We start from the raw sequence: 19329 nt of genomic DNA, 5'->3' as shown, positions 1-19329 counted from the left end.
TAAAATAAGTTTAGTTTAATCCTTTATCAAAGTGTGAGCAAACAAAGTTTGCGCCTGAAAGTATCTTCAGGACTAGGGTAAGGTAGTGCAACACCAGGCAACTCGTTGCAAAGGTGGAGAAAGCTCTCATTACTCCTACCTCAGTATCTCCCATAATGTAAAGCACATCTCCTTGCGGATATGTGTAATGCTATGCATTAAGGCAAGGGCCACTACCCATACCGGTTTCGACCTTTATTGAGGTCTCGTCAGTGGGAGCCAGGCCCAGTAGTGGAGATACAAAGGCAGAAGCAATGAGAGGTCATCAACAAGTTGCCTGGTGTAGCACTACCTTACCCCAGTCCTGAAGATACTTTCAGGCGCAAACTTTGTTTGCTCACACTTGGATAAAGGATTAAACTAAACTTATTATAGTCTAACCAAGTGAAAAATAAACTCTCAAAATAAATAAAAATGATTACATAATTTTAGCAGGAGACTTAAATGCAAGAATTGGAACACGGAAATTAATAATAATATAGGAATACATGGAGAACACACTCTAAACAGGAATGGTAAAAAATTGATCGACTTTGTAGTTTATAATAACCTAAAAATAATGCATTCCTTCTATAAACATAAAGACATACATAAATATACTTGGGCAGCAAGAGGATGGAAATCAATATTAGATTACTTCATATTAGATTACTTCATAAGGTAATGAGAGCGGTGATCTAAGAAAGAGTGAAAGCAACCATACTGAGAGAGAAAATGGTTTAAATGATAAAAATAATGAGGAATTATTTGTAGGAAGTGAGATCGCTAGGTTGCGCGAAGTGATACAAAATGCGCAGCGGCAATTAGAGTACCTGCAAAACTCTTTCCAGAGTGATTCGGCTAACGAAAAAAAACAGTGCAAGAATGAGAGAGTTTCTGAAATGAAGGAAAGAGTGTTGTATGGTGACTCGTTATTAAGAGGGGTGATAGATGGCAGTGTAACTAAATCGTACTTACCGGGTGCGAAATTTAAGGATGTAAGTGAGAGTATTAGAGTGCAAAAACAGAGGGTGAAAGAATTAATAATTGTGGCGGGTACGAATGAATTGAAAGGTGATAAATTTTTTATGAGAGAGGACTTGAAAGTATTGTTAAAGGTAGCGAAAAAAAAGAGTGACAGAGTTAGAATGGTTACTCTGTTGCCGCGGTATGACAGGAGTTTAGGAGGAGGGCCATAATCACAAATGACATTATGCGTAGGTTATGCAGCCGGTGTGGTGTGGAATGAGTTTGAAGGGCGAAAGGACTTATACAAGATGGATGACCTGCATTTGAATGGACTTGGTGTGCGGAGACTGGAAAGAGTGTTGCTGAATGAAGTGAAAATGGATGTGCAAAACCAGGGAAACTAGAACTACCGAGGAGGGGAGGGGGAATGGATATGCAGACATCAGTGAGACAGATGAGTGTAAGAATGTATATAATGTACCCAAGCCAGCACTAAGGACAAAAAATGGGAATGGGTCATTTAGAATAACGTATCAATATAGGGGTGGGACTAAGGGATCACTGCATTTCATGTATACTAATGCCAGGAGTATTAGGAACAAGAAGGAAGAATTTTTGGCCTTGATTGGCTCTTCCTGGCCACAGGTTATTGGCATTAGTGAAACATGGCTGACGGAAGAAGATATAGTTAGTGGGATAGAATGTGTAGGTTATAGTGTGTTTAGGAGGGACAGAGAGAATAAAATGGGGGGAGGGGTATTATTGATGATAGCTGATGAACTGCAGCCAAGGAGAATTGAAGTTGTATCGCAGGATAGTGAAAGGAGCTCATTTGAGGCTATTTGGTGTGAGATTGAGACTGGCAGAATAAAATATACAGTTGGGTGCTGCTATAGACCAGGTGATGGAATAGATGGTGGAGATAGTATGCATAGGGAAATTGATGAAATGAGTGGAAGGAGGGTAATTATTATGGGGGATTTCAACTATGGTAACATTGATTGGAAGGAGGAGAGGACACATGTGAGGAAGGAAAAGGATTTTATTCAATTATTAAGGGATGATACAATCAAAGAAATAATCAAAAAGAAAAAAGAAGCCTATTACCAATGGTTAAGCAGTAAAAGATTAGAAGATGAAATAGAATATAAAAGAATAAGAGCCATAGCTAAAAGAGAAGTCAGAAAATGACGTAGAGAATCATGGAATAAATTTGTTTCTAATTTAGAACATGATTTATATAAAATAAGACCCAATGTATATAAGATTTTGAAACACTTAAATGCAGATACCAAAGAAAACATAAAATTAAACACTGAACTGAAATTAGAAGAATTTCTAAATTACTACACAGAACTGTGGACAGACAAATATTTTAAAAAAGACAAATGGCAAACAATTAACGAAAATGAAAAGGAAATAACTAAAGAAGAATTAGAAATCAGCCTGAAAGAAACAAGAAATGGAAAATCACCTGGAGAAGATAAGCTAGGTTCAGAACTATATAAATACACAGGAACAAGATTGAAAGAAAGACTCTTATTTTTAAATAAAATTTACTCAACTGGTATCCCCCCAATAGAATGGAAAAAAGCAATTGTGATTCCTATCTTTAAAAAAGGTAATAGAGATGACCCTAAAAACTATAGAGGTATCAGTATACTAAATTCCTGTTACAAGATATATATAGCAGAATCGTAAATAGCAAACTAATGAAATATTCCGAAAACTTTATTTTAGAAGTACAGAATGGATTTAGAAAAGGACGATCATGTATAGACCCGGCCTTTTGCCTAAAATTAATAATAGAGAAAAGAAGAGAATACAATTTAGAAACACATATTGCATTTATTGACTTTGAAAAAGCATTTGACAAAGTTAAAAGAAACATTATTTAACATATTAAAAGAAAGACATACCAAATAATATCCTAAAAGCTATCACAAGTATATATGAAAATAATCAAATACAAATAAGATTAAATCACGAGCTATCATATACGAGAGAGATAAACCAAGGGGTCAGACAGGGATGTCCCTTCTCGGCAACTCTTTTTAATATCTACTTAAATGAAATAATAATAAAATGGAATAAAACTTTACATCAAGGAATTAAACTTTTTCCTACAGTAAACTTAAACACTCTCCTCTTTGCCGACGACCAAATAATAATTACAAATTCTGAAGATAAACTACAGAAAGCTATTTTAGATCTAAATGAGATATCCAAAGATTATGGTATGATAATATCAACAGAAAAATCAAAAACTATGGCCTTTAAAGGACAAGATCCAGCAAGAAATAAAATAGTAATAGATAACAAGATCTTAGAACAGGTGAATTCATTTAACTACCTAGGATGTATGATCACATATGAAAATGAAAAAGATATAAACGTAAAAATTGCAAGATATTTAAAAAATAACAGGTGTAATTAACTCTATATTTAAACCAAACCTAGTTCAAAAACAAACCAGACTAAAAGTATACAATATATTATCCCTACCAGTCTTAATGTATGGAAGCGAAATCTGGACAATAAAAGAAAAAGACAACGATTAACTACAGCAGAAATGAAGTTTATGAGAAAAACTGCAAAGTATACCCTATTTGATCACAAAAGAATTAAACCAAGAACCAGTAATAGAAAAAAATTAAAAAATATAAACATAAATGGATGGAACACGTTCAAAGAATGAAAACAAAAAGATTACCAAAACAAGCCTTAAAGTACAAGCCATTAGGAAAAAGAAAACCAGGACGTCCTCTTAAACGATGACTTCTAAGATGACGGAACAGGCCATGCTAGGCCTAAATCCTTGATACGCATGATGATGATTTATAGGTCTGCGACAGAAACTTATCAAGTGGTAGAAGGCTTTACCATTAGGTTTTTATATATTTTTACTAACTGCAGAAAGATCTAGGAAGATACAAGGTCTTTGGTCTAATGTTTGCTCCTCATTTTAAAGGTGATTTCCTACATAAATTTCACAAAGTGAAATTGCAGCAGCAATTCTTAAAGGGCTTAATATCACTGTGAAACTTAAGTACTCTAAGTATTCCATAACAGTCTTTTTATTAGTTCAATATTGGCCATGTATGAGCACCTGCTATTGTCCAACACAAAAAGCAAAGATGGTGGCAACAAAGCCATATAATGCATTCTGTGCATAGCAAATGAAGTGCATTTGAAAGCACCAATATATCCAACAATGCTATCAATGTCGTATCTGTAGACAAGACATCACAGACTCCAAAAGAGAACTTCTGTGTGACTTTTGTTGCAGGCTGCTCATTGTATAAAAATTGATGAATTGACATATAGTGAATCTAAACCAGCTTTTGTTCTGTCCACTGTGCCTCTTCAGTAAGACAATTCCTGAACTTAAAAAATGCACTGAAAACCTGAAGTAGTGCCTTGTTGCTATCGACAAAAAACTTTCTCTTGCAAAATCAAATAAACTGAAGCCAAACTACGATAGATCCAGTCAGTACCTTAAAGAAAATATCAGCCAGCTCCCTATCCTTATTATGCTGATGGTATATGACTCAACTGAGGCCAAAACAAAAACAAAAACAAAAAATGCAATTATTCTAAACTTTCACACCAAAAGTGACAAAATAGTGAATGACAAAACATCGCCAAACTAACAAAAAAATCCAGTTTCAATCTCAGAAAAATCACCAGATACCATTGCTTTCAGACCTACAAGAGGATGGGACGAGTGTCACAGTAACCTATGACATACAAACAAGCACATCAGAACTAATGGCTACTGTGAACAACCTGAAAGTTACGTCTTCCCTATTGTGTATGAGTCTGACCCAACCTCATCTACAGTCAGCTTGAACAAGTGCATTGACTTTGCCAACAACTGGAAGTAAAATGACAAAGCAGTGATGAAATGTGGAATATCAACTTCAAAAGAGGAATATCAGTGCAGAAATTAAGCACTACTAATAGAATAGCCATATTGGAAACCATATTACAAGTATTGCATTGGGAATGTGTATAATCCACTTGATCAACAACAAACCCCACAGCCTCTCAGATCCACTTCACAAATATACGTGGTCTCAGCTCCACTCTCAACAGTGTCTACTTTCATCTCCAATCTGCAAAACTTCACCTGTTTCCCCTTCAGTTTCCTCAAATGCATGCTCAGGGTTGGTGTTTGACATAACATGCCAGAAAGTATTTGTTTGGAATCTCTCAATTATGATCTACTGTGGTTGAAAATTTCTCTACTTCGCTCTGTCAAATTCATATGCTGTCTCTATTGCTCTTTCAATGCAACTAACCACTGTAAACTTTTTGGCTTCTTATCCTTAAATGTGGATGTCCTTCATTCCACCATTCTAATGGTGAGGTTATCTTCCTTGGAGATTTTAACATTCACAATATCAACTGGTTTTGCTTCTCAAATCGCACAGGCCAAGCAGGTGATGCCAAAACATTTACCATCACAAATGACACACACACACACACACACACATGCTCACATGCCCACTAGAGTACCAGATAATCCCAACCATTCTCCAAATACTCTACCTCTTCTTCTGTAGTGATCCCTCCAAGTATATTGTGAAGGTTGTATCTCAGACCACAACTTTGTGCTTATCTCATCTCCCACCGAGCAAAATCCACTAGTCATTCCCAGAGGGATGACCTCTGAGACTTCTATTCCTCATTCCCTTGGTTGGATTATTGCCTTTAGCACCTTCTGACCCCAAGCATATGCACTAAATACATCACTGAAGAACCAAGCATATCACAACTGGCCATCATTCAAGAACTCCAGCTTTTCACACTACTTAAACCAAACCTCAAAACAGCTGCAAGAAAATCGTCAGTGCATCGAAAACCGATTTCCAAAGGCCATATGCAGGAAACTTGCATTGTGCCATTTTGACACGATGTAAGTTTCATGACTTTTGATCATGAACCTTGCATAATCAAAGTTTCAGAAGTTTCATGCTTTCTGCACCCAGACAGGCCTATTGCATTGTCACCCACAGAAAAAGCCAATCTCCTGGCATCATGTTTTTCCTCAAATTCATGCACAGATGATTTGAATAAATATCCCCCAACCATTTCAAATACACTGATGCTCAATGCCCCTATGATCTTTCATCAGAAAGGGATAAGAAAAATCATGTCCAAATTAGACACCAAAAAGTTGTCTGGTCTGACAACATTCCTCCAACTGTCCTGAAAATTTACACTCCAGAATTGATTCTTATTCTGTGTTCTCTCTTTTAACTCCATAAATCCTTATCATCAAAATTATTGTCCATTCTCTCTCTCTCACCCCAGTTCTCTTCAAAGTAATAAAGAACCATCAACACCAGCTCCTATGCTCTCTTGAAGGTACTCAACTAATAAATGACCACCAGCATGAATTCTGCCAGTGCTAATCAACAGCTGATCTGCTCACCTATGTTATTCACTTCTGAATATGCACCATGGAAAAGTCTGGTAAATCCCAAGTGGTGGCATTTGATATCTCCAAGTCTTTTGGCTGGGTCTGACACAAGGGATCTATTATAGTAAGTATCCATCATTTGGTCTGTCTCAATAACTTATACAAGCGGGTTGCCAGTTTTCTTACCGGATGCAGATTGTGCATGATCGTGGATGGTTCTTATTTCCTGACTATGAAACTAATGCTAGGGTCCCACAAGGTTCTGTCCAATCACCCTTCTTCCTTCTAAATACTAATGAGCTGCTCCAGTTGACTACCAATCCAGTACACACAGTTTTACTGATGATAGTAGACTACATTTCTCCTTCTCACTTGACCGACCTTGCACCACACAAACCACTACAACTCGCACAACAACCTCTGCAAATCCTAAATTCTGATCTTCAAACCATTCTTCAATGAGGTCAAATAACCTTTTCAATTCTTGCAAAACATTCTCCCTTATTTTTCATTAAAAACAACCATAGTCTCTCAGCCTTACTTTTGACAACACCCAAGTCTCGGGACAAGATGAGATTTCTTTCCTTGATCTTACCCTGACATCAAGCCTCTTTCTCTTGACCTAAGCACATTAGAACCATAGCCTCCTCAGCATCCAGAAAAATTAAGATTCCTCTTTTGCTGAAGCATTACTTTCCTACTCTAAACAGTTATTAATCCTGTACAAATCACAAATCTGCCCATCCATTGAGTACCATTCACACATCTGGAACTGTGCCTCCAAGAGCTCCTTAAACTTAACACAATACAGAAGAGTGCATTCAGACCGATTAATGACCTGCCTCTTACCAACTGCTCTCACACATGCATTTAGTATCTACTTCATGCATCTTGCATAAATATTTCCACAGAAAATGTACACCAGAAATAGCACCAGTAATTCTCTCTACTGAATCCATTAAACTTCATGCAGCATGCACCCAATGCCCCCTTCATAATCTAACTCCATACTCACAGAACAAGTTTCTCTTCCTCCTCCATTGTGCTGCTGTTGTTGTACTCTGAAACATCCTCCCCTCATATGTGTTTCCCAAGGAATACAATACACAGGCCATTCAAATCTAAAGTGAATACGTTCCAGCTTTCTCAAATGTGATGTTAATGTAATATAGGTTGACCAAACAACCTCTTGTGTATGAGCCGAACATAAAAAATAAAATGAACTAAATAAAAGTGTGTGTGCATGTGTAGTAAAATGGGAGCTGTATCACTATATTATTAAAAGCAAACAAAATTTGTGCACACTTTGTTTGCTTATGTTTGGGTAAAGGATTAAAGCAAGGTAAAAAATAAAATGAACTAAATAAAAGTGTGTGTGTATGTATGTATATATATATATATATATATATATATATATATACAATAAAGGATTAAAGCAAGAACAAAATTTCTTGTCAAGTATAATAAGCCTATCAAATGTAAGGCAGATACTGTACAGAGCAGTGAGAGCAAATATACTACTTGCTCATAAGAGCAAGTGAGTGAGAAGTAGTTTCTTGACCATATTGCCAAGAAAATTCAGTATAAGTAAGATTGAAAGAATTCGAGTTAAGGTATGATAAATATGAGTGTGTAAAATGAAAGGAACTCCCACACTAAGTCTGGTAACATCATGAAGGTAATAATGATAATACTGTAATAGTAATAATAATGAGTAATAATAATAAAAAGGTAATAATAATGATAATACCATAATAATGCAATGGTTGAAATTTTGGACCATAATTAATTACATTAAAGTTTTCCCCTATTCCACTTCTATTAACATATTAGTCTTAATAGCCTGCCACCAAGTAACTTGACTTTTCACAAACATTTTATTATTATTATCTGACCTCCATGGAGTCAAAGGACTCATCATAGGAGGGCTATACTCTCTCAAGCCAAAAGATCATCAAACCATGTCTTGAATCCACTCACATTTTCAGGCAGCGCATTCCATTCACCAATCACTTTCCACGTAAAGAGCCTGCTTCTCACACCCTCCTTGTACAGCTCCCATGGATGGCCTCTAGTTCTAACCTTGTTGCTCTCTACTCTATGAAATATCTTCTCCACATTAATCTGGTAACAACCCTTCACCAACTTATATGTCTCAATTATATCCTCTCTTCTTCTGTTCACAAGGCTCTGTAACTTGCATTCCCTCAATCTCTTCTCATATTTGACATTCCATAGACCTGACATTAACTTAATAAACCTTCTCTGGATCTTCTCCAATATGTCCTCATCTCCATATGTGCTCTGATTAAAGCCTTATACAGGTCCTCCTCATTATTGCCATAATCTGTTGGGATGTTCTTACAATTTTAGCAACGTGACCCTTAAACTTCAATAAAATTCTCCATTAATTGTATACTCTGCATCACAATCTTGTCTTCTACCAAATTTCAAGACCTTGCACTTTGTAACATTAAACTGACAGCTCTAATCATATGCCCACTCACAATCTATTCAGAACCTCCTTCAAGGCCACAACATCTGCTCTACTTCTCATAGCCCTTCCCAATGCAAACAGCTGCACATCTCCAGTTAAGCTGGTCCCAATGTCATTAATATTCAAGTTAAACAATAATAATCCCAAAACAGATTCCTGTGGCACTGCACTAGTGACCTTCCTTTGTGATACCACTCCTCCATATACAACTTGCTGATACCTATCCAACAGTTAATCAGCTATCCAACTTACTAGTCTGTTATCTAATCCCATCTGTTTCAGTTTAGCTACCAGCTTGTCATGTGGCAGTCTATCAAAGGCCTTTGAAAAATCCACTGTATATGCATCTCCTTTATCGAGTGAGTTTGTCACCTTATAACATGTAAGCAGATTGCTGAAACATGACTTCCCCCTAACAAACCCATGCTGACCATCATAAAGGATACTGCTATTATCAACCCACTTCAGAATCCTAGCCCTCACCCCTCACCAACTTCTCTCTCTCTAATGGCTTAACATAGGTATCCCAGACGTCCCGTAAAATATGGGATCGTCCCGTTGTTCTGAGAAAACTCTTCGGGACAGCTTTTTGTCCTGTATTTTAGAGTTCAAGACAGAATAACAAAATCGACGAGTTACAATTTCTATTTTATTACAAACATCGCTCTCCGTCATTACAGGGAACTGTAGACGCATTGTTATTTTCTCAAGGCCATCACTGTATTAACAATCTATTTTGTATCTATAATAGTAAGTAAAAAACCATTTGAAGACAAGTTAAAGTGGCTTAATGAAAATATGCAGTCTAACAATTGGATTTACTATTTGTTTACTTACACATAGTAAAGTGTGTGCATAGTAAACCTTGCCACGCACACACTTGGAAAGTTAGAATCATTTTGTAAGACTGGCATATGTGATGGATGCACATACTAAACTTTCACCCTCAGTCATAAGTGTCCCATACTTTTTTCCAATGTATCTGGGATCCCCTAACTTAACAACAACCCCAGACACAAAAAATTGGCCTATAATTTGGAGCCTGGTTTACATTCATCCCTCAAACTTGTCCCACACATTCACAAACTGCACTCCTTTCCTTTCTCTTCACACATTTCTGCTAACACACAAACTACCCTTACTACCACACTGTTGTATTTCACTCTTCTCAATAATCTGCTGATAAGTTAACATAATTTGTATACCTGCCAAACAGCAGTGATATTCTGAATAGTAAATTAACTGATATAAAATGATGCAAATAATCCTCACTAAGTGTAAGTAGCTAAATCCTTCAAAACAGAAAATTCTACATTACCTAACTTCACAATATGGACATTACTGTTCTCTCTTGCAATTTCCTTAAGTTCCTAAAGTTCAAAATAAAATTCTTATAGACACATGCCATCCTTATAAACACAGTAAAAACAAATAAAATCATTTTACTTAATTTAACTGGTTTCACAAAAAATTCAGTATACACATTTGCAAGAAAAAAAAGTTTTTTTGTGAAGTAAGTAAATAACTTGTAAGTAACGACATCCTAAAAAAATGTGTTATATATATAAGTACCATATACAAGAGGTGTCAGAACCTACAGCAAATTAGTGCTGTGTTTAAGAGCTTTAAGTGAAAAGGAGGAAGCTTCATTTACAGTTCCACTGCTAGACCATAGAATCTGCCTCTCTCTCTCTCTTCTATTCCATCTATCCCCGTTCTCATGAACAGCTATCCTTGTAAAATACTACCCATAGTGTACAATTACAGCTGTTCAAAAAAAGAACAGGGGTAGACAGAATGAAAAAGAGAGAGAGAATAAGCAGGTTCTGTAGTCTAGCAGTGGAACTGTAAATGATGGGCAGTGCTGCATTTTGCATTATTGCTTAGCAAAAATGGGAAAAGAATAATGGATGTCAGTTCGATGGAACAGCATCCAAGAAAATATATGTAGAAAATCACAAGGCAGAAACAGATAATCTCTGTAATGGGGATCTGAGAAGGATCATCAAGAAAGAAAATAATTTTTTTAGATTTTTCTTGGCATCCTATTAATTATGGTCTTCATTTTTATTTGGCCAAATCATCAATTTTTACTGTTTGGGATGGTTCATTTAATCATAGATTGTTTTAATTTTTTTAAATTACCATTTTAATGCTCAAGGTTTGTATTTTTTAATTTCTTATTTGCATTTTCAAACCAAAAAATTTTTTTTTCAAGATGATGGCCACTTGCTTTACATGTTACAAGTGCACTTTTCTCCATTTTTACACTATAATTTGAACTCTAGTGCCTCCGTAGTGGAATTGGAAGAATGACAGGGTTGCTCCTATCAACTGGAAAAGACCTAAGTTTGATTCTTGTAGTGACAAGAGGAATCTTTATATATATATATATATATTTTTTTTTCAATTGAAGGCGAGTTCGCCGATCTCATACAGATGTAGCAGGGTTTTTTTCATATTGCATACAGACAAATCAGCCTTGAGAACACACACTTACAGACAAAAATACCAGTGGTGGTGGGCAGTAGATGGCGTTGGTGTAGGAAATAATGGTAGTGGCAGTTTACTGTAGATGGTGGATTACGTGGTGGAGATGTAGAGTTATAGAGTAGGTGCCCTCCTTCAATGAGTCTTTGGACTCCTTGGAGGTGTCACATAATAATAATAATAATTCTTCAGGTCCTAGGTTAAGGCCATAAGTCTGATTTTTTGTGGTAGTGGAATGAACATGCATATTCCATGTGGTGAAATATGCATGTTCAGAATCACTTTGACTGAAGCATTTCTATGAAAAAATTGTGTGAAAATTTGTACAAAATTAAAATCAGCCAACTTTGAAACTGAAAGAGTTATGTAGGGGATCACATAAAAATTGGAAACTTTATGAGAGATACTAGTCCAGTTATTAGTCAGTCAGTTATTCCTTCAGCTGTTGGAATTAGCTGAGATTCAGAATAATCTCTCTGAGAAGCTGTGTTCTATGGAGAGAACCATTTGTTTCTTTTCTCTCTCTCCCTCTCTTTTCTGTACCATCTTACTTATTTGCATCAAATAATTTTACAAAGGACATGGCTTTAGATGGATTTCATCGCCCACTTTCACAAATCACTTCATGCCTCCAATAAGTGGGGTGGTGATCTAACAGTGGGCGATGAAATCCATTTGCCACCTAAAGATATTCACAAACATCCATGCCCACAGCTGGATTCAAATCTGCAGCATGTTGGTTGGAGAGGGATATGCTAACCACTCGGCCAACCAGGCATAAAAAGCAGAAATATGCAACATGGATTTTCCTTAAATTTTTTCATATTCCGTGATAAGAAGAGTATGTGATGTAAATGTGACAGATCAATGTTAGTGGGTACAAATGACCTGAAAGAAGAAAAAATATAATGAGAGAGAGAGAGCATATGAAAGTATTACTGATGAAGTTTTAGAGAAAGAGGAGATAGTGATGGTTGTAGTTTATTGCCACATTATGATATGGCAGTAAGTAACTGAACAGAAGAGAGCCATGATAGCAAATGAAAATTCCTATGTTGTGTAGAAAGAATGGTGTATAGCCAGAAGTATCAAGAACAAGTAAGAGGAATTTTTATCTTTGATTGGTACATCTTGACCAGGATTATGTTAGGGAGACTTAGTTAACAAAAGATGATATACAGTCATCCCTCGACTTATGTCCTTTCAAAGATATGTCCGTGATCCCATAAGGGAATAAATAACATTTTCAGCTATACTTTCAAACAAGACGCAAGCGAGCGTAAGGTAAAGCATGCACAGTGGCAACAGTGCTTTCAGCAGGCAATCTCAGTCGGCACGTGTCTTCTACAGTTCGTCTGTTGATTTTGTGTTTGAGAGATAGATTTGTGTATTTATCGTTAAATATTTTGCGATGTTTTGTGCAACATGGGGTCCCTACAGGCACAATCAAAAAACCTAGTGAAGAATCACAGAAAAAGAGGCGAGCAATTGATCTTGAAACGAAGTTGCAAGTTATAAAGCAACATGAAGACGGTAAGCCCATCAACGTGATCGCGCATGACTTCGGATGGTCTCATTCTACAGTGATGATCACTTTGAAAAATAAGGATAAAATCATAGACATTGTGAAAGGATCTGCTTCCATTAAATCGACAATAGTGACGAAGCAAAGACAAGGTCCTATCGGTGATATGGAAAAGCTACTTGCATCATGGACAGAGGACCTGAACCAAAAGCGCAGACCCCTTAGCACTGTGAACATAACTGCTAAGATACCAAGTCTCTTCAACATGATGAAGGAGAAAGCAAAACCCGATTATGACTACGAATTCAGCGCTTCCGGTTGGTTCATGAGATTCAAGCAGCGTTTTTTGCTGCATAATATGAAAATGTATGGGAATCTGCAAGTACTGAGAAGGCTGCCAAGGAGTTTGTGGAAAAATTGCATAAAAGAAAATTATTTGCCACTGCAAATATTTAATATGAATGAGACGTCCTTGTTTTGGAAAAAAAATGCCCGAGCGGACATTCATCCACAAAAAAGCTAAAAATCTATATCTAGTTTTAAAACTCTTAATGCCCATGTTACGATTCTGTTACTGGTAATGTGGCTTGATATAAATTGAAATCATTTGTGATATGGCACAGTGAGAATCCATGAATCTTCAAAAACATTAGGAAGCATATACTCCCAGTTCATTATCGGAGCAATAAGAAGTCGTGGATGACTCAAAAATTGTTTGAGGATGCCTTAATCAACTATTATTCGAGTGAAATAAAAAACTATTGTGTGAAATAAAATGTAGAATTTAAAATTTTATTAATTCAAATAGGATCATTAGTCTTATAGTGGTGATCTTCACAGTTCAAGGTCATGTTTCTCTTGCCAAACTACTTCATTGATCCAACCGATGGATCAGGAGTTCTTTCAGTGTATTTAAAGCTTATTATCTAAAGAGAACTTTATCACAAGCTATTTCTGCTACTGAAGGAAATGACCAGACTCTCATGAAATTCTGGAAAACATTCAATATTTATCATGCTATTAAAAATATAGCTCTCTAAGTGACCTCTCAATGACATATGGAAAAAGACATTAAAAAGGTTTGTGTGTGATTTTGGAAGTTTGTAGTAGTGTGCCTAGCAAACAATCTGAATCTTGAAGTGAATGATGACGACATAATTCAACTCATAGAGGGTTCCCTTGAAGAGTTGACCAACAAAGAATTGGTCGAACTGGAGGAACAAGTGTTGCAGAAGAGGAAAAAAGAGAAACAGGAGAGGTAATTAAACAATTTACAGTGAAGGATCTTGCAGAAATGTTCTTTGCATTTGGTGATGTTCTCAAGATGGCTGATGACGTTGTTAAATTGTGAATTAAGATATTTATAATTAATAATACTTCATAATTAACATTATCTACCATATCATAAGCAGGACTTATTTAAATTTATTTTGTTGGTCTCTTGCTTATAAAATGTTATTCATGTAATTCCTTTTGAGTTTTGTTAGTTAATTTTATTTATGTAATTTTAGAGTATATCATAGACATGAAAAGGCTCTGTATTAAAGTGTCATTTATTTTATTTGCTTTATTCCTTTAATAATAATATAAGAAACTGTGATGTATGTAATTTTAATATATCCAGAAGATTCCTTGTGATATCATTTGATTGGTTGTTGTGAGAAATCATGTAAATTTCTCCTAGCGCGTGTTGGAGCGTGAACTACTATATACGAAGGGAAAAGGAAGTTTGATGTGAGCTAAACCGGTGAGAAACAGTTACTGGCGGGAAAAAGAAACGAGTGGACATGAAAACGAAGGTAAAAAGGAGAAACGAGGGGGAGTATAGAGAATGGTAGCTAGAGATTGAAGGGGGATTTTGACGTGCCGAAAACGGAATAGAAAGGACCGGGAATCGCTTGGCATTTTAGCTTACCTTTTTGGGAGCGGGATTTATACCAAAACTTCCTAATGCCTAGCAGTGGAATAGTGTAGGACATAGGATAATATGAATAAGAAAAGGAAGAAATTGGTAGTTAATTTATACCAAGTGCAAAAAGGTTATATTCTCCTGAGTCTATAAATCAATCGTGGAAATAGAAGATTCTTTTAAGTTTGTGTTACTACAAAGTAAAAGTCAGCAAGGACTTTAAAGTTGTTGTTCGATCTCCTTATGATGTGATGAAGCTATATCCTCATAAGATTACCTTACTATACTTAGTGTGAAGTAACGAAAATTAATTCTGCTGAAAGTAATTTATTCCTAGTTGCTGTATTCGGCGTGTCAAGATTGAATGTGTGATGTGCTAAGACTTTTCCCTCTTCAAGAGACAAATGCTATATTATTGAATTAAGTGTACATTGACTGAACGAGAATATTGAGAAGCCTATTTGTTGTAATTTAGAAATCTCAAACTTACAAGAACTAATTTTGATTGACTGAGCTTAGAGAATTACAAATGAATGTCTGATGGTTCATGAGTTGTATTCTTTCTGAATATCTTGAACTGATTTGATATTTAAAATGTTTTGAGATGTAACCTTGGTCAGAGTGAAGTTGTGATAGGAGTTCTTTGTAACAAGAAGAATAAGATCTGTGTAATAGTTTTTAATTATAAATTTTAAGCTCAGCTGAGTAGTGTACTAATATCTTAATGAGAGTTTTATAGTCGTTTAATTGTAATGTCCCTGTTGGAACATTGTGTTATGATGTAATTATATGTGACATTGCATTAAATGTTTTTTTTCATCTAAGATCAATCTAGAGTTTGCCTGATTTTCTTTCACTGAACCGCTCATTAAATATTTCGAACCAAAAGCGGGAGCTTTGCTTAATAGTGAGAACCTCGGCCTAAAATCAGCTTTATAATAACCTGGTACAGTTGAAGGTTGATTTATCAAAGTTGCTCATGCAATTCAGAACATAGAATGGTGCAGTATAATACAAACTTTCTTTATGTTCGGATGATATATCAGCCTACAACTAGTTAAATACTAACGAGAGAGAATTATAAGATGATAAAACTTGATTGAGCAGAAGCTACGATCCAACAACAAGGACCTCAATGTTGAATGCTACTTCATAATAGAAACGAAAGTACATGATGCGTTTGCTTGCTATGAACAAATTTATGATGAAAATAAGAAGAGGAATAAGCAAAGCACATTGGACATTTTCATCAAAAAAAAACAACGTTACACCAGAAGAGGTACACATGATCGTTCACACAGGGAAAGTAATGAAGATGTGATTGTGGAGGAAGATTTGGGTGATTATTCTCCTGTTTTATAGTGGCAGTAACACACAGTACAGTTTTATAATAAGGTTTAAAAATTAAAATGACAGTATACTTATTACGATTAAGTCCCTAATCCCTATAACTCTGTTGATTTAATGTATTGACTTACGTCCTGCCAGATGGAACGGAACCCGGATGCAAGTTGGGGGTGACTGTAATTACAGGATTTAGAGTGTAAGGATTACTGAATTTTCAAAGAGGACAGAGGAAAAAATAAAACTGGAGGGGGAGGGATGTTGTTGATGATAGCAGAAGAATTGTGACTGACAAAATTAGAGGACTGTCCAAAGAAAGGGCAGTAGTATGACCATGAGAAGCGGTACATTTGATCTGTCTGCCTGAGACAATTATTATTATTAACATCTGACCTCCATGAAGTCAGAGACTAATTGTCATTATACAGTTTCCAGCAATATCCTCTTGTTCTACCTGCTTCTCCCATTTTATGAAAAATCTCTTCCATGTCAACCTGATAACAACTCCTGACTAGCTTATGTCTCAATCATATCCCCCTCCCTCCTTCCTATTCACAAGGCTTTAAAATTTACATTCTCTCAATTTGTTCTCGTACTCCAAATTCCAAAGACCACTGACCACCTTTGTGAATCTTCTCTGGACTTTTCTAACATATCATCACCATGAAAACCTGGTGACCAAATCTGTGTGCAGTAATCCATATATGAGGCCTGATCAAGACCTTATAAAGTGGCATCATAACTTCTTTATTTCTGCATGTCAGGATCCTCTGCATCAGACATTATTTGATGTGACGTCTTCACAACTTGTGCAATGTGGCTGCTGAATTTCAGGTCCTTGTCTGCCATCACTGCTCCCAGATCTCTCATCTCCTCTACCTCCTGTAAAATTTCTCCACTAAGTGTATACTTTGCATCCCATCATTGCTTACCAAATTTTAAAACTTTGCAACATTGAACTGCCAGTTCCACTTACCTGCCCATTCAGGCAAATCTATTCAAGTCCTCCTGTAAGGCCATAACATCTGCTTGACTTTGCATTGCTCTCCCCACTTTTGCAAACAGCTGCATATCACCAGTTAAACCATCCCATTCATTAATATACAAATTGAATAGTGGTCCCAAAACTGATCCCTATGGCACACCACTACTACGCCAAGATTATTCATTCCCTCAAATATCTCCTACTCCTCACTCACAATTAAGCCATCCTTTATATCTAAGTTCCTCATGATTCCACCCTGATGAGGATGAAACACCCTTATAAATTGATCACCGAATATCTCAACGTCTTCTGCAGTGGTTACCATTTTCATCCATTAACATCATCTTACCATAATTATTCTTCTTTTTACTTGCCATTAACAGCTATTAAGAAACAGTTATTACTTAAGACAACATGTGATGGAGGGAACTTGTAATTTAAATTTTTGGAGAATTTGTCTACCTCCAAGCCATTTTGCCTCCAATTGGAGAGTGACCATTCATTGTCATTCTGGGATGTGTTCAGGTATGCTGAATCTTCATAAATTCTTTCAGTTAAGAAAGGATTTATGCAGAATTACAGATCTGGAGATTATGTTAAACTAAGGGAGACATTCTGGAGTAATGTCACAGCATGAGAATCTGCAAAGGTAGGATATTTGCAATGCATAGGAATTAATCAAGGGATATTAAGGAAGCAGTATCAGACTGTGTTCCTGAGGTTAGGAAAATGAAACAGGTGGGCATCAAATGGAGGAGTAGCTGCATTAAGCAATAACTATAAAAGAAGAAATGCTGTAGAAGGAATATAAGATGAAGTGCAATCAACATATTCATGAACCGGCAAGAAAAGTTACCAATGTGGTAAGGAAGGCAAAAGCAAATTTATAAAATGAAATTAGCTGCACAAGCTAAAAGGAATCCTTAAGAGTTCTTTCACCATGTAGCCAATAAGAGGAAAAATGACTATTGAGAGATATCTTTAGGCACCTATTGGTAACAGAACCTAAAGAAATTATTGAGTGATTATTTTGCAAAGATTTATCATCAGGATATAGATAAATCAGTGTCTGAATGTTGACAGGCACTGATGTGAGCTTTGAGGTGGACAAGGAGGTGCTTCAGAATATTGCCAAATCTCAATGAGAATTCTACCACACGACTGGATCGAATATTGGCATGTGTGTTTGTGTTGCATGAATGTGCAAGAGAATCGGCCTTACAGTTCACCATGCTACTTAATTTCTCAGCTTTAGCAGTCTCAAAAAAGTGGAAGAAGGGTAAGATAGTGCTGTTATTTAAAGGTGGACTCAAAGCAAGGGTTGAAAATTACAGACCTATTACTATCTCAGGAGTGATAGCTAAGGTTGGTTAAGCCAGAATTCAAGAATGAGTGAATAAAAATATGATACTTTATAGAGGTCAACATGCCTTTGTTAAGGGGAGGTCTTGCCTTAGCAGGTTACTGTTCTGTAATAAAGTGAAAGTAGAGGTGTATAAAGGCAATGCCTGCACCATGAAATTCTTGGATTTTGCTGAAGCATTTGATAGGATACCACATGATAAATATCTGTTAAGTTAAACTTCTGTTAAGTAAGAGGACTTCAACTTAACCCTAGCAAGACAAAAATTATGGCTTTCAAAGGAAATACAAACAGGGAAACTCTTGAGAAACAAGTGTATTTTAATGGAGAAAGAATTGAGGAAGTCAGTGAGTTTGAATACCTGGGATCCATTATTAATGTGAGGAATTGCTGTTCAGTTCTCCATGGTAACAAAGTTGAGGATTTTAGATGCAGTTGCTTTTCTCACAGTGACTTATGGATGTGAGACTTGGAACCTAAAGAAGTCAGATAAGATAAGGATAGCTGTTTTTGAGATGTCTGTCATGAAGGCTATTGAGGATATCATATACTGAAAGGCATACAAACAAATGGGTATTAGAAAAGATTAGCAGAACTTTAAGGCTGCTTAAGAATATTGACAGAAGAAAGTTAAAATATTTTGGACACACTGAAAGAAGGGAAAGAGGACTTCTCAGAACAGTAATAGAAGATAAAATTCCTGGAAAAAGAGGAAGGGGTAGACCATCAATGAGATGGATGGACATTGTGTGTGTGTGTGGAGTGATTGAGTGATTGATCTTCAGAGAGTTGAAGCATCCA

General features: G+C 36.1%; 1 protein-coding gene across 2 annotated transcripts in view; it reads right to left on the bottom strand.

The window, feature by feature from the left end:
- sni (SDR family oxidoreductase sniffer) overlaps nucleotides 1-19329 on the bottom strand; it is a 213286-nt gene that overhangs the window by 131763 nt on the left and 62194 nt on the right. For both annotated transcript variants that reach the window (XM_090412862.1, XM_090412861.1), the window contains exon 2: nucleotides 10231-10282. In XM_090412862.1, coding sequence (XP_090268988.1) covers nucleotides 10231-10282 — 52 coding nt within the window. The remainder of the gene's footprint in view (nucleotides 1-10230; nucleotides 10283-19329) is intronic.

The sequence above is a fragment of the Typopeltis vanoorti genome, chromosome 23, assembly GCF_054136105.1.
Source record: "Typopeltis vanoorti isolate ZY-2024b chromosome 23, IOZ_Tvanoo_1.0, whole genome shotgun sequence".
In the NCBI taxonomy this organism is placed as follows: domain Eukaryota; kingdom Metazoa; phylum Arthropoda; class Arachnida; order Uropygi; family Thelyphonidae; genus Typopeltis; species Typopeltis vanoorti.
Note: the sequence above shows the minus strand (reverse complement) of the source record. Positions and strands in the feature narration are given on the sequence as shown.